Source organism: Lontra canadensis, unplaced genomic scaffold (assembly GCF_010015895.1).
Source record: "Lontra canadensis isolate GAN:19392208 unplaced genomic scaffold, GSC_riverotter_1.0 scaffold115, whole genome shotgun sequence".
Classification (NCBI taxonomy): Eukaryota; Metazoa; Chordata; class Mammalia; order Carnivora; family Mustelidae; genus Lontra; species Lontra canadensis.
Genome location: NW_022631109.1, coordinates 3,656,504 through 3,669,967, shown reverse-complemented (window position 1 = coordinate 3,669,967; position 13,464 = coordinate 3,656,504). Strand labels below are relative to the sequence as shown.

The following is a 13,464-nucleotide window of genomic DNA, read 5'->3' as shown; positions in this document are numbered from 1 at the left end:
TTGGTGTCCTTTGTATTTTTCCCAAGTAACAGTTCACTCTGGGATTTAGCGAAACTGACCCCATTCTTTATATTTTATTATGTGCCTCCTGCTTTCAGCTTTAAGTATACCAAATTAAATAAGACATCTTTTCATGAAGTTAATTTTTGAAGTCTAGGATAGTGAAAATATCCTTTCTTTCTTTCTTTTTTTTTTTTAAGATTATTTATTTATTGATTTGACAGAGAGATCACAAGTAGGCAGAGAGGCAGGCAGAGAGAGAGGAAGGGAAGCAGGCTCCCTGCTGAGCAGAGAGCCCAATGCAGGGCTTGATCCCAGGACCCTGGGATCATGACCTGAGCCGAAGGCAGAGGCTTTAACCCACTGAGCCACCCAGGTGCCCCTGAAAATAATTAAAAAAAAAAAAAAAAAAAGATTCTTTATAAAAGAAATTTGATCACCACTATTTCATTGCTAGAAAAGAAAGTCAACTGGGCCCATGGCAATGGCCCTGAACCTGGAGTCCCAAGAAGCACTTCAGGACAACTATGAACACTAAAAGTACGTGACAAATTCTGATGTGTATGCATTTTTCCTGGGCACAGTTCTAAAGCATATATCCAATACTTAAAGAGATATCCGACACATGAAATATTAAGTGTTAATATTTATTGAGTCCTATGTGGCCAGTTCATTTAAAGTACTTCACATGTATAATTCTTATAGTTCTCACAACCATCCTATAAGACACATGTGATCCTATTAAACTAGACTATCGAGAATTAATAGGACTTCAAGCTCACGATGATAAGAATATAAGCCCGACAGGCAATGGTAAAGAAGTCAAGTAATATCAAAACAAACTTTTTATACCAGCGACTGTTTCCTCATTCACTAAGCCCCATTACCCTCTCATCTGATCTCCTTCAAGTCACAAACTCCTCCTTAGTAAGAAATGAGACAGTGCAATCTGAAAAAAGAAACTGGCATATTAAACATTCAAATTTACCTTGTGGCCCAGGAGATGCCACCTTTGGGCCAGTGATCTCCAAGTTTGCTTGGTAACGATGTACATTTTCTGCTTGATTCTGTTCTACCTTTTTCCCAGGAGTTTTCTTATGATCTCCTTTGGGTTTCTTTACACGTTTGACCTGGAATGTGATCTGGAAAATGGAAATATGTTAGGGACAAATTAGACCAATTATCAAATCTGTAAAGGCTGTGGATATTGGTGGCTTTAAGAGTAACCGGTCCATGGGGCACCTGGGTGGCTCAGTGGGTTAAGCCGATGCCTTCAGCTCAGGTCATGATCTCAGGGTCCTGGGATCGAGTCCCGCATCGGGCTCTGCTCAGCAGGGAGCCTGCTTCCCTCTCTCTCTCTCTCTCTGCCTGCCTCTCCATCTACTTGTGATCTCTCTCTGTCAAATAAATAAAAAATAAATAAAATCTTTAAAAAAAAAAAAAAAGAGTAACCGGTCCTAATTCTACAAAGAAAACATCCAAATGGCCAAGAGACAAATGAAAAAGTGCTCAACATCACTCAGCATCACGGAAATACAAATCAAAACCACAGTGAGATACCACCTCACACTAAGCAGAATGACTAAAATTAACAAGTCAGGAAATGACAGGTGTTGGTGAGGATGTGGAGAAGGGGGAACCCTCCTACACTGTTGGTGGGAATGCAAACTGGTGCAGCCACTCTAGAAAACAGAATGGAGTTTCCTCAAAAAGTTGAAAATAGAACTAACCTCCGACCCAGCAATCACACTACTGGGTATTTACCCTAAAGATACAAATGTAGTGATCCGAAGGGGCATGTGCACCCCAATGTTTATAGCAGCAATGTTCACCATAACCAAACTACGGAAAGAGCCTAGATGTCTATCAACAGAGGAATGGATAAAGAAGATGTGGTATATAGATATACACAATGGAATACTATGCAGCCATCAAAAAACCCGGAATCAGGGGCGCCTGGGTGGCTCAGTGGGTTAAGCCACTGCCTTCGGCTCAGGTCGTGATCTCGGGGTCCTGGGATCGAGTCCCGCATCAGGCTCCCTGCCGAGCAGAGAGCCTGCTTCCGCAACCCCCCACCTCCTGCTCTGCCTACTTGTGATCTCTCTGTCAAAAAAAAAAAAAAAAAAGTCCACCAGAGAGGGATAATTATCATATGATCTCACTGATTTGAGGAATTTGAGAAATAAGACAGAGGATAATAGGGGAAGGGAGGGAAAAATGAAACCAGGGAGGGAGACAAACCTTAAGAGACTCTTGGTCTCCAGAAAGAAACTGAGGGTTGCTGGAGAAGAGAAGTGGTGGGAGGGATGGGGTGGCAGGATTATGAACACTGGGAAGGGTACGTGCTACGGTGAGTGCTGTGAGTTGTGTAAGACTGATGATTCACAGACCTGTACCCCTGAAACAACAATAAAAAGGTGACCAGCGCTAGAGGCGCCTGGGTGGCCCAGCTGGTTAAGTGTCTGACAGAATCTCAGGGTTGTGCGATTGAGCTCTGCACTGGGCTTCACACTGAGCAAAGAACCTGCTTAAGATTCCCTCCCTCCCTCTGTCCCTCTCCACCTCCTCCCACCCCACCCCCGACTTGAGCCCTCTTTTTCTAAAAACAAAAGAGTGACCAGTCCTATTCTAGAGTTCTGTTTCATTCTTACAGGTCTAAATGAAAAACGTTTAGTAAAATGAACAAATAGCCTCGCCCCGAAGGGTGTATAGAGGAGACTGAAAATGAAGATGTCTGAGCTGGGCAGTTGCAGGCATACAGGCCGGACAGCCTCCCCCTTCGTCTGCCTCCTGAAGAGCTAGCGATACAGACGAAGTAAAGGGAAATGTTCCTCAGTACAAGGCCCATTCGAGGGCTGACTGGAAGGTGGAGTAAAGTGGTGCCACAACCCCAAGAGAGACGTCACACTCTGCGAACTTGGAAGCCCCCACCCCCACCAAGACCTGGGCTGTGGTTTGGTGTGAACGGACTTGGCAAACTCTCACCCATTCTGTGGCTTCATCATCTTCACTTCTGCAGTCTCCGTAGCAAGAGCTTCTGGCCACTCCATCCTGGGGACCCTTCTTCAGCACTCGTATCCCCTGCAAGTCCAGACGCCGCCCTTTCATCTCCAGGGCTCCCCCAAAGCCTTCCAGGGGCCATGCCTGTTGAAATTCGTCCACCAAAGCCAGTATCTCTTCAGACATTTTTGTTTCATCTGAACTCTCCATCTCATCGGAACCATTGCTCTCCTCAACCACTGTACCTGAAATTTGAGCGCCCGCATATCATTAAAGATTTTGTAGTACTCACTCCAGTACTTGAATGACTCCGATCTTGCTGTCTGAGCAGCTTTGGCTCTACTTAGAGCAAATTCGATAACCACCCATAAAAATGCCACTCATCATCCTCAAAATGCACAATAAAATGTCCTCTTTGCTGTGTAGCTGTGTCAAAAACTTGGATAAGGACAACAGTAGCAGCAAGGTGGCAGGCAGGCACTGATTACTGTATCACTAGTGAGCAGGGGGATGGCTATTTTATAGACTTATTACTGAAAAAAAAAAGACCCACTTGCTTTAAATATAAGACACGGATGGCAAAGGTGAAATTTATTATGATGTTATTTATTAAATATGTGAGATCCTTGAAATTTTATTCAAATAGCAAATGAAATATCATGCCTGCATGTCCAGGCCATACAGTCTAACTGCCTTATCTGAACAACGACTTGTTTAATGGATAATTATCCTAATTCTACATTCAGGCTCTTATTTTCACTAATGGCCAGTGTAAAAGAAATAGTGATGGAGTAGTGTAATATTTTCCTAAAATGGTTATCAAGACATTATTTGTTATGTTGCTCAAGTTTCTTATGTAAAGACTTCCATGGATGTTTCCCAGTACAATGGCCTAGAAAAATTCTTTCTCTTGAGCAGTGTTTCTACTGTTATACATTAAAGGTTATATAACCTTACACGTTCCCTTCTATGCCTAGATGACTAGAACATTTAGGGCAAAAATTTGTCTGAGTTTTTTAATAGAATGCTTTCCTTTTTTAAAAAAAAAAAACTTTATTACTTAACTTTTGCTATTTTGAATTAATGGCTGAATCTTATAGTGTGTGTTCATGAAAGTCATCTCCAATACTTTCCAGATGTAGATAGAGTACAAAAACAAATAAAATGGAATACCTCCTTTTGTAATATATCTACTGGACAACCTGAGAGCTCGGGGTTGATTGCTCAGAAAATGCCAGTCTACATTATCCTAGTTAAGTCATCCCAATAACCTTCAGTTGGTAATTCTGGTTTGTTCAGTGATTTAAAACATGGTACTAATAAGGCCAAGGTCAGGAATCTCACTTCCATATTGACCAGACCCAAAACCATAGTGAGTATGAACTCACTTTAGAAATGCACAGTATTAGTCTCTGGGGAGGCATGGGGTGAGAAAAGTGGCTGACCACCAAGGCTAAAGGCAACATAAAGCTTTGATCCCCACACACCCAGAGTATCTCTCTCAGCTCTGGTGGCATCTCTATCTTCCATCCCACTTTCTATTCGAGAAAGTGGGAAGGTCTGTTGTCAGGCTGTGAGTACCTTTAGAAATCTGTTATTCTTTCTTGAAATAACTATAAGGCTCCTTCATTTGATAACAAGTGACTTTGAAATGTACTGTGGTCCTTTCAAGTAAATTTCTTTTAGGTTTTTTGAACCAGTCTGCTGGTTTTTTTTTTTTGCTTATTATTATCATTATCACTAAGGAAGTTCTGAGATAAGCATAAAGTAAAATAGGGGTTTACAAGGGCATTTTCTTTAGAATATTCAGATAACGATGGTTATTGCCTAAATTATGTGGCAAATAGTATATCTAATTTTCAATTTCTATCTTGTTTACTACTATATCCTGAATGTCTAACATTGTATGTGACACATAAGAGGCTCAGCTGTAGAATGAGTTAATGGAACTGGGGAATATTTTGGTTTGTGAGGTTCTTGAGGATCTGCTGCTCTAGCCGTTGCCTTGTCCTGCTGGTGATTCAAGACTTTATAAACTCTAAGGTTGTCACGTGTTAAAAGCAAGCATCATGTCCTTAACATAATGTCTGGCATACTATATGACTTACTAATTTTTCAGTAGCTAACTCAAGGAAAATACCTGGACAGTGTTGCTATGGGGGACCCCAAAAAGCAACTTAATTAGAAGAACTATCTGCCATCTGACTTGTAGCAACACAGTTCTAAGTTTTTTTTTTTTTGTTTTTGTTTTTAAAGATTTTATATATTTGACACAGAGAGAGAGGTCACAAGCAGGCAGAGAGACAGGCCAAGGGGGAGGGGGAAGCAGGCTCCCCGCCGAGCAGAGAGCCCAATGCGGGGCTCTATCTCAGGACCCTGAGATCATGACCTGAGCCGAAGGCAGAGGCTTAACCTACTGAGCCACCCAGGTGACCAAGAGTTCTAAGTATTTTTCATGTTATTTTAGCTTCCTGTCCTTCCTTCTCCTATGGGCACCATGGGATTTCCTGCACCTAGTCCTGAGACAGGAAAGGGGTTTTGATATATTTGCAGCAGCCAAGAGTATGGGCTTAAAGAAAAGTGGCTTTTGGCCAAAGGTAGACTGCAGGTAACTAATTCCCCAGGGTATAGTTAGAGCTGCATGCATATGGATGTGGTGTTTGGAAACCTTATTTCCATTCAGTAACTACAACTATTCTAAATAAATAAAGCTGTTCAGTTGCAAAGAGTTCTGCAAGCCCAGTTCCAAAGGTTAATGCTCCCCTATGCCCAGACCATATGGAAATATATATATGATTACTGAAAAGTTCTTAGAGAAAGGGCCTTTCATTGACGGAAACTGGTATTCCAGTCAAGAGAGACTATGGAACTTGCTGCAGGCTTTTGCTGCTGGCAGCCACTAGTCCTTTCAAAGACTGTAGGGGTGGGGGTAGAAGCAATTCCTGAAGAACAACACTAAATAAAGGTGAGGAATGGGGAGATCATTAATGTGCTATGAGTTAGAAACAATAAACCAATCTTTATTTATTTAGAACCTACTATGTGCCTATTTCATGCTATGAGCCATATAGGTGGGAACAAAAAGAATCTGAGGAATTACAGTTCAACAGCATGGGGGTTAGGGGCACTGACCCCCACACAGTTGAAAATCCACATAGAGCTTTTGTTTCTCCAAAAACTTACTAATAGCCTCTGGCTGACTGGAAGCCTTACCGAGAACATAAACAGAGCTTTTGTTTCTCCAAAAACTTACTAATAGCCTCTGGCTGACTGGAAGCCTTACCGATAACATAAACAGTCGATTAACATGTATTTTGTATGTTATAGGTATTATATACCGCACTCTTAGAATAAAGGAAGCTAAAATGCATTGTTAAGAACATAATAAGAGAAGATAAAGTACTATATGATATTTATCAAAAAAATCTGCACATAGGTGGATGTATGCAGTTGAAACCTGTATTGTTCAAGGTTCGACTGTATAGTCAGGTTGGAGACACTACACTATATACATAAAATAATCAGAGCATAATTACATTTAGATACTTTTTTTCCTAGAGAAAAGCATAATTGAGTGTGGTCACAACATGCTTCCTAGACAGAGGCAGACTCCTGAGGCAGGGTTTGGACAGGTGGAGGGCCAGGGAGGGCCGAAAGGGAGGAGCTTGAAAGTATATACCCTCACAGCCACATGTATACACACTGATGTAGACATAGGGAAGGCAGTATGTGAAGGCACTGCTCATTTCACCTGAACTAGAACAAAGAATGCATACAGATGATATCAGCAAATAAGATACTTAGGGAAGGTGGGTGACACTGAGGATGTCTGGGAAAGTCGGGAGCAAGATTCATTGTAAAGGGAGCCTCCTGTTTGCTAAACAGAAGAATAACAAGACGAGAGCCATAATGTGGCCTGTGCAGGCCAGAGTGGTAAACCAGCTGGCATACTGAGAGGTGGAGAAGGAAGACGGAGGACAGAGACCAGTTAGAAAGGTATTTCAACGGTCTCTCTACAGTTCTTTAAAGAGAAGCTGACCTAGGGTGAAGATTGCAAAAGGGGAATTCCGAAAAGGGAGGAGAAAAAGGCACGTGAAGAAATTTCAGTGGACAAAAATAAAATTTGGTGGTTAAATGGATAAAATGACAAAGAAATAGGGTAAGCTCAAAGATAATTTCAAGATTTCAAAGCCTAATGTGAAACAGGGAATATATGAAGTTTTAGAATCTGTGAAAGTGAAAACAAAGCTATGTACAAGGATTATGGAATTAGGAGAGGGCAATAGGACTTATCATGTTGGGATTTCAGACACTTACTCATTAATTTATTTAAGCATTTGTTGCCCGTGTCCAAAAATGTGCTGAGGGCTCTCATAATAGAACTACGCATGGAGCTTACGGTCTAGGTTAGGATGGATAGAAGAACATATCTCCAGGCACTGTCTAATTCTGGAAATACAGAATTCAGATTTGGAGAGGTCTGGATCACAGAAGGTTTTAAATTATACTTGAAGCAAGAAGAAAAAGTAAAATATTAGGATTGCTACTTGTGGGACCAATGGTATAACATAAACTAAAAATAGATAAACTAAGATCCGTATCTCTATTATTTTATCTTCTTTAACATGTACCATTTTCACACTGGGAAAATGAAAATAAATATTATGAAGTGAAGAGACTGTGAGCACCCACAGTGAGGCTTAGATGAGTTCATGTTTTTTCACTTGGATGAATCCTATCTCAGGTACTAGGAAAACGTATAGATGAGTTTGAGCCATGTCAGGCAGTCCGTCAAGAATCACAGGGACTAGGGGCGCCTGGGTGGCTCAGTCGGTTAAGAGTCTACCTTCAACTCAGGTCATGATTTCAAGGTCCTGGGATCAAGGACCCTGCCCAGCCGGGAGCCTGCTTCTCCTTCTCCCTCTGCCCCTCCCCCTGCTTGTGCTTGCGCACGCACGGTCTCTCTCAAATAAATAAATAAGTAAATAAATAAAATCTTTAAAAAAAAATCACAATAACTAGGAGAAGTGTTGAGAGACCAAGAGAAGTATAGGTTGTCCTCAAAAAGAAAAAAAAAAAAAGAAAGAAAGAAAGGAAAAGAGAAGAAGGGGAGGAGGAAGGAAAAGAAAAAGAAGCCCTGCATCATCTTGCCATGTTCCAGACATACCTGGGGATTCACTGTTAAGTCTGGGCACCGAAGTTTAAGGGATTTTCAAAACAGAACACATTGATAGAAACATGACTTGGTGAAAGTGCCCAAAACCACATTAAATGAAGGACTGAGGAAACCAAAGTGACCCCATGGAAGGAAGAGTAGCTGACATAGTACACACACACGAAAATCAGGCTTAAAACATATCTTGCTAGAAATATTTTTTTCTTCTTTTTTAAAACATTTTATTTTTTGACAGAGAGTGAGAGCGAGAGAGAGTGTGAGTGTGGGGGGAGGGGCAGAGAAAGACGGAGAGAGTTCCAAGCAGACTCCAGGCTGAGTGTGTAGCCTGATGTGGGGCTCAATCTCATAACCCTGAGATTGGGGCCCCGAGATCATGACCTGAGCAGAAATCAAGAGTGACACGCTTAACTGACCAAGCTACCCAGGAGCCCGGAAAGATTTTTTTTTTTTTAATTCTAGAAAGATTACTTCGAGATTGGTGAAGGGACTAAGAGCCGTAACTGGAGTTGTTCAAGGAAACAAGGACATTTAGCTAAGGAAGCAAAACCATAGGGGGGTAGGGTAGGTGGGAGAAGTGTCATCTTCAAATGTGATATTAATGAGAGACAAGACTGACTTCGTTAGCTTCAGAGGGCAGGACCGGAGATGAGAAGTCACATTTTAGCTCAATATAAGGGAAGACTTTTAAACGGTCAGAAAATGTAATGAGCTACCAAGGGAGACTGAGCTCCCTGGCCTGGAGCAGAAGCCAAAGCCACACAATAACTTATTGAGGATGCTCCTGAGAGGGAGTGGGACACCGGAAGATGAGTAAAAGAAAGTGACTCTATTGGGTAAGAAACGGTATTAATAATCTTGGAAGAGAGATTTTATCAAGGAGAGTTTTAGGAAGCAGAGAATGAAATGAAAGGTGAGTTCTACCTTCAAAACAAAGCAGACTGACAGCAAAAAGAGGTAAAGATCACACATTTGAAGAGATGACCAGCAAAAAAAAGTCCTTCCTTCAAAATTTGACTCAAGACATCTCCAGAAAGTCTTACATGATTAATACCAATAGGCTTGAGTACTAGAATACGGTTTCTGAAGGCAAGCAAGGCACATTCTACCTCTGAGGATGATACTACAGAGATATATCTCCTTCTGGCTCAAAAAATAAAAATAATATACTGTGGAATTAGACAAATTTGGTTTCATACAAAGACTCCACCCCATAGGACCTTTGGCAATTCTGTCTTGAGTTCTAGCATTTACTTTAAAAGGCAGTGATCTGGTTTTGAAGTCAAGTAGACTTCCTTAAGATTTCATGAGTGAACAACGGCATAACATTTAAAGCCAGTAATTGCAAAGCACAAAAGGCTTAAATGTAAAGTCAGACTAAGGTAGGTAGGGAAACTGACTTTTCAGGAAAAACAAACAAACAAAAACAAATTATCAAATTTTCATTTGCACCATTGGTGTTTTAGCTGGGTCAGTACAGCAGGAGAAAATGGACTTTCAAGAAGATAACCCAGAAAAGCAAACAGGTAATCTTTCCTCTAACTCTTATGGAAATGCCAAGGTTCCCTTTAACTGAACAGATGTTTATTGAGCAGATACTGTGTGTATGTATTTGTGAGGGCTTTGGCTCACAAGCAGCCTCTAAATCTGGAAGCAGTAGAGTCACGCCCATGTGTGCAGAAGTGAACACTGAGCTCCAACTGTGTACCCGGCTCTAAAAGAAATGTTTCATTTAAATACTAGTCATTTGAGGGATTTTGTTTGTTTGTTTTTAAATTAATGAAGTAAGGGAAGCTCAGAAAGAATAAGTAACTTGCCCAAGATTTAACAACTAGTTGGTGTTGGTGAAAGGACATGGTAGCAAGATCTCTAACTACAAAGCCTATGTTCTTCCTTCTACATCTAAGATTTACTGGGGAGGATTTTTGTACTAGATGATGAGGTATTAAAGCAGTGGTTTTCATACGTTAATTAGTGACACAATTTGTACTAATCCTTAGCAAAATGAAAAACATAAAAAGGATATGTATATAAAATTATAATATGCACATACAATGCACACACACATCCAGATACACATTTTTGGAGTAAGGTTGCTGACTGTCCATTTTTTGAAAAAGACTTGACCTTTATTGTGAGATTGTCTTTGTACTTTTTGACATTAAAATTTTCTTTGCTTTTATAAAATAATGGTAACAGCAGATGCTAGTTTTCTTTAAAAATAACCTTACTAATTAAAAAATAAAGTTCTAATCCATCAAAGTCTCTATTTCTGAGACCTGGAGCCAAAGGGCAGAATGCATGGGATGAGTTTTAGCTCTGCTACCTACTGATGATCTCGGGCAAGGAACCCAACTTCTCTGAATCTCAATTTTCTCATCTATAAGATGGGCTTGATAATAGTATCTATTTCATATGGTTAACACATAATTCATAAGTTCGTAAAATATATATGTTACTGAAGTGAACATATGTTTGTAAATTGTAAAGTATCATAGAAAGGTAGTGATTATCATAAGTTACTGGTTACTGGAAAGGGCTTAACTATTTGTATTTCTTTAAATTTTCCTCCAAAAATAGAATTTTCAAAAATTCTTTAATGTCTATACTTGGCTTTTATTAGAACACATTTTTATTATAACACACTATTTACATTTAAAAAATGGAGTTTTTCTCACTCTGATAACCATACCGTAGGAAGCCTCCTATGAACATACTAACATATCATGAATGTTGTCCCTGTGGACTTGTTTGTATCTAGGGAAAAGAAGAAGGTGCTCCCAGAATTCAACATATGGCAAAGAAAAGTTATTACTTGAGAGAGAAACCAGTCAGAGTCATCATTATACTATGGATTGAATTAGCAATCTGTAAAGGAATCCACCCTAAGAGACAGTCTGCATGATGCTGAAGGGACCTGGAAAAGACCCCATCTCAGCCAAGGCAACCATATTGCCTTTCCAGTACAGGGATGGATGGAACTCCATGGGAAACATGGGACTAAAGAAACTTAACTTAGTCACTAGGTTATAATCTATCTCAAACAATGGTATATTATTTGGAAAATGAGACAAACATCAAGATTCTGATTGGGTTTTATCTGAATGTCAGAAGAAAAAAAAAACATCTAATTTGGTAGTCATAAGTATTCTGGTCATGAGGGAGCTGTATTATATTGGAATAGGAACAGTTTGTATAAACTGAATGAAACACCCCTTATCATTACTAAGTTTCATTTGTGGTGATTCTGAGTTTATCAAGCAACCTCATGATGTCCACTTGGTTGTGTGGGTACCTGATACCAGGTAGAGACAAGAGGCTGCCAGGCATTAGAGAGGAGTAGCTCCCTCGTAAATGAATAAACTGCCTATCCAGTTTAAGAATCCATCTCTTTTGAAATGGTAAATGGAAATTAGTTTTCTTTTTTTTTTTTTTTAATTTTATTTATTTATTTGACAGAGAGCGAGAGAGGGAACATAAGCAGGTGGAGTGGGGAGGGAGAAGCTGGCTTCCCACTGAGCAGGGAGCCCGATGTGGGGCTTGAACCCAGGACCCTGGGATCATGACCTGAGCTGAAGGCAGACACTTAACGACTGAGCCACCCAGGTGCCCCGGAAATTAGTTTTCTTAAAGCCCAATGATTTCTGACAGAACTGATGAAACTAATTTTCTAAACCTGCAAAGGTGAAGGTCAAAACTTCCCCTCTGAGGCCTAGCTTGCTTCTCTTGGACATCATTTTTTAATATACACTACTACTTAGGGAAACACAGATTTTGTAATTGCTAAATATGCTAATCCAACCCACACAGGAAGACAAATGCCACAATTCATTACTTTAACGAATACTTACTGTACACAGAAATGAAGTTATATAGGACATGATATATAAGAAGTTCACAGTCTGATGGGAAATAAGACATATAAGCGTTCACATTGTATGAAATGTGCTTTGACAAAAAGTGTATAGAGCAACTTGTATTGACAACTTGTCTTGTACTGACAAGACAGTGTATGGAGCAACTAAATGCCTGGAGACCTTTGTGACTCCTTCACAGAGGAGGTGACATTTAAGCTTGGAGGTGGGTAAGAGTCGTCCACATAAAGCAAAAAGTACGCAGGGGCCATTCCCAGCCTGTGCAGACATGGAGGCTCCAACAGCATGGCATGGAGGGAAATGGTGCAAGGTTTATACATCCTGCTATGTAGAGTACTGGTAGATGGTGCACTCAGAGACAAAACTAAGGGCCAAACTGCCACGTATCCTATACTATGATACTGGATTCTTCCTACAGGTAACAGAGAGCCATGGAAAATTTTAAATATAGGCAAATTACCCGATCAGATCTGATTTTATTATTAATTAATTAATTAATTAATTAGATTTATTTATTTATTTATTTATTTGACAGAGATCACAAGTAGGCATAGAGGCAGGCAGAGAGAGAGGAAGGGAAGCAGGCTCCCTGCTGAGCAGAGAACCCGATGCGGGGCTCGATCCCAGGATCCTGGGATCATGACCTGAGCTGAAGGCAGAGGCTTTAACCCACTGAGCCACCCAGGTGCCCCTCAGATCTGATTTTAGAAACAACTCTTCAGACACAAAATATACTGGTAATAGGGGTTACTTCTGCTTTTAAAATTCTGTATGTATTACATGTATTATCTCTCTCCTGCAAACACACACACACACACACTCTCTCTCTCTCTCTCTCCCCATACATACAGAAGTAAAGGACTGGATATTGGGAATTCAATTATGAAGCTACTATAATTCCCCAAGCAGAAATGAAGAAAGTCCGAATTCAGGCGGTGGCAGAAGGAAATAGATGAAGAGATGAACGGATGCAACAGGCCTTGGATACTGCAGTGGTGACTGGGGGAGTTGTGATGCCATGAACAAACAGCAGGGACGTAGGAATTAGAAGCAGGTCAAGTAAAATGAAGTCAAAATGAGGACAAGTTCAATTTTGGATATGTGAGATTTGAAGTGCCTATGGCACACTGAGATAGAGACCACTAGAAAAGTGGAAATAAGATCTAGTATTGTAGACAATGTGCTAGCTGAAAAGAGAGATTTGGAGTCACTGTTATACTCAAAAGTATTTGAGACACAAAGAGATAAAACACAGAGTGTTAAACAAAAGGGATAAGGAAAAAAAGACCAAGGTCAAGATCCTGGGTAACCCAACAAGTAAGAGGCAAAGTAAAGAATAAGTGAAAGAAATGGAAAAAGCTGTCCTGAGGACAGGAAGAGAGCCAAGAGCAAGTGATACCCCAGAAGCTGAAAGGA

The 13,464-nt window shown here is 40.4% G+C and overlaps 1 protein-coding gene across 2 annotated transcripts in view; it reads right to left on the bottom strand.

Annotated features, from left to right (window-relative positions):
• Positions 1-13,464, bottom strand: part of TTC17 (tetratricopeptide repeat domain 17) — a 121,969-nt gene that overhangs the window by 31,103 nt on the left and 77,402 nt on the right. For both annotated transcript variants that reach the window (XM_032840653.1, XM_032840654.1), the window contains 2 exons: positions 2,986-3,245; positions 989-1,142 (listed from right to left, as the gene is read on the bottom strand). In XM_032840653.1, coding sequence (XP_032696544.1) covers positions 989-1,142; positions 2,986-3,245 — 414 coding nt within the window. The remainder of the gene's footprint in view (positions 1-988; positions 1,143-2,985; positions 3,246-13,464) is intronic.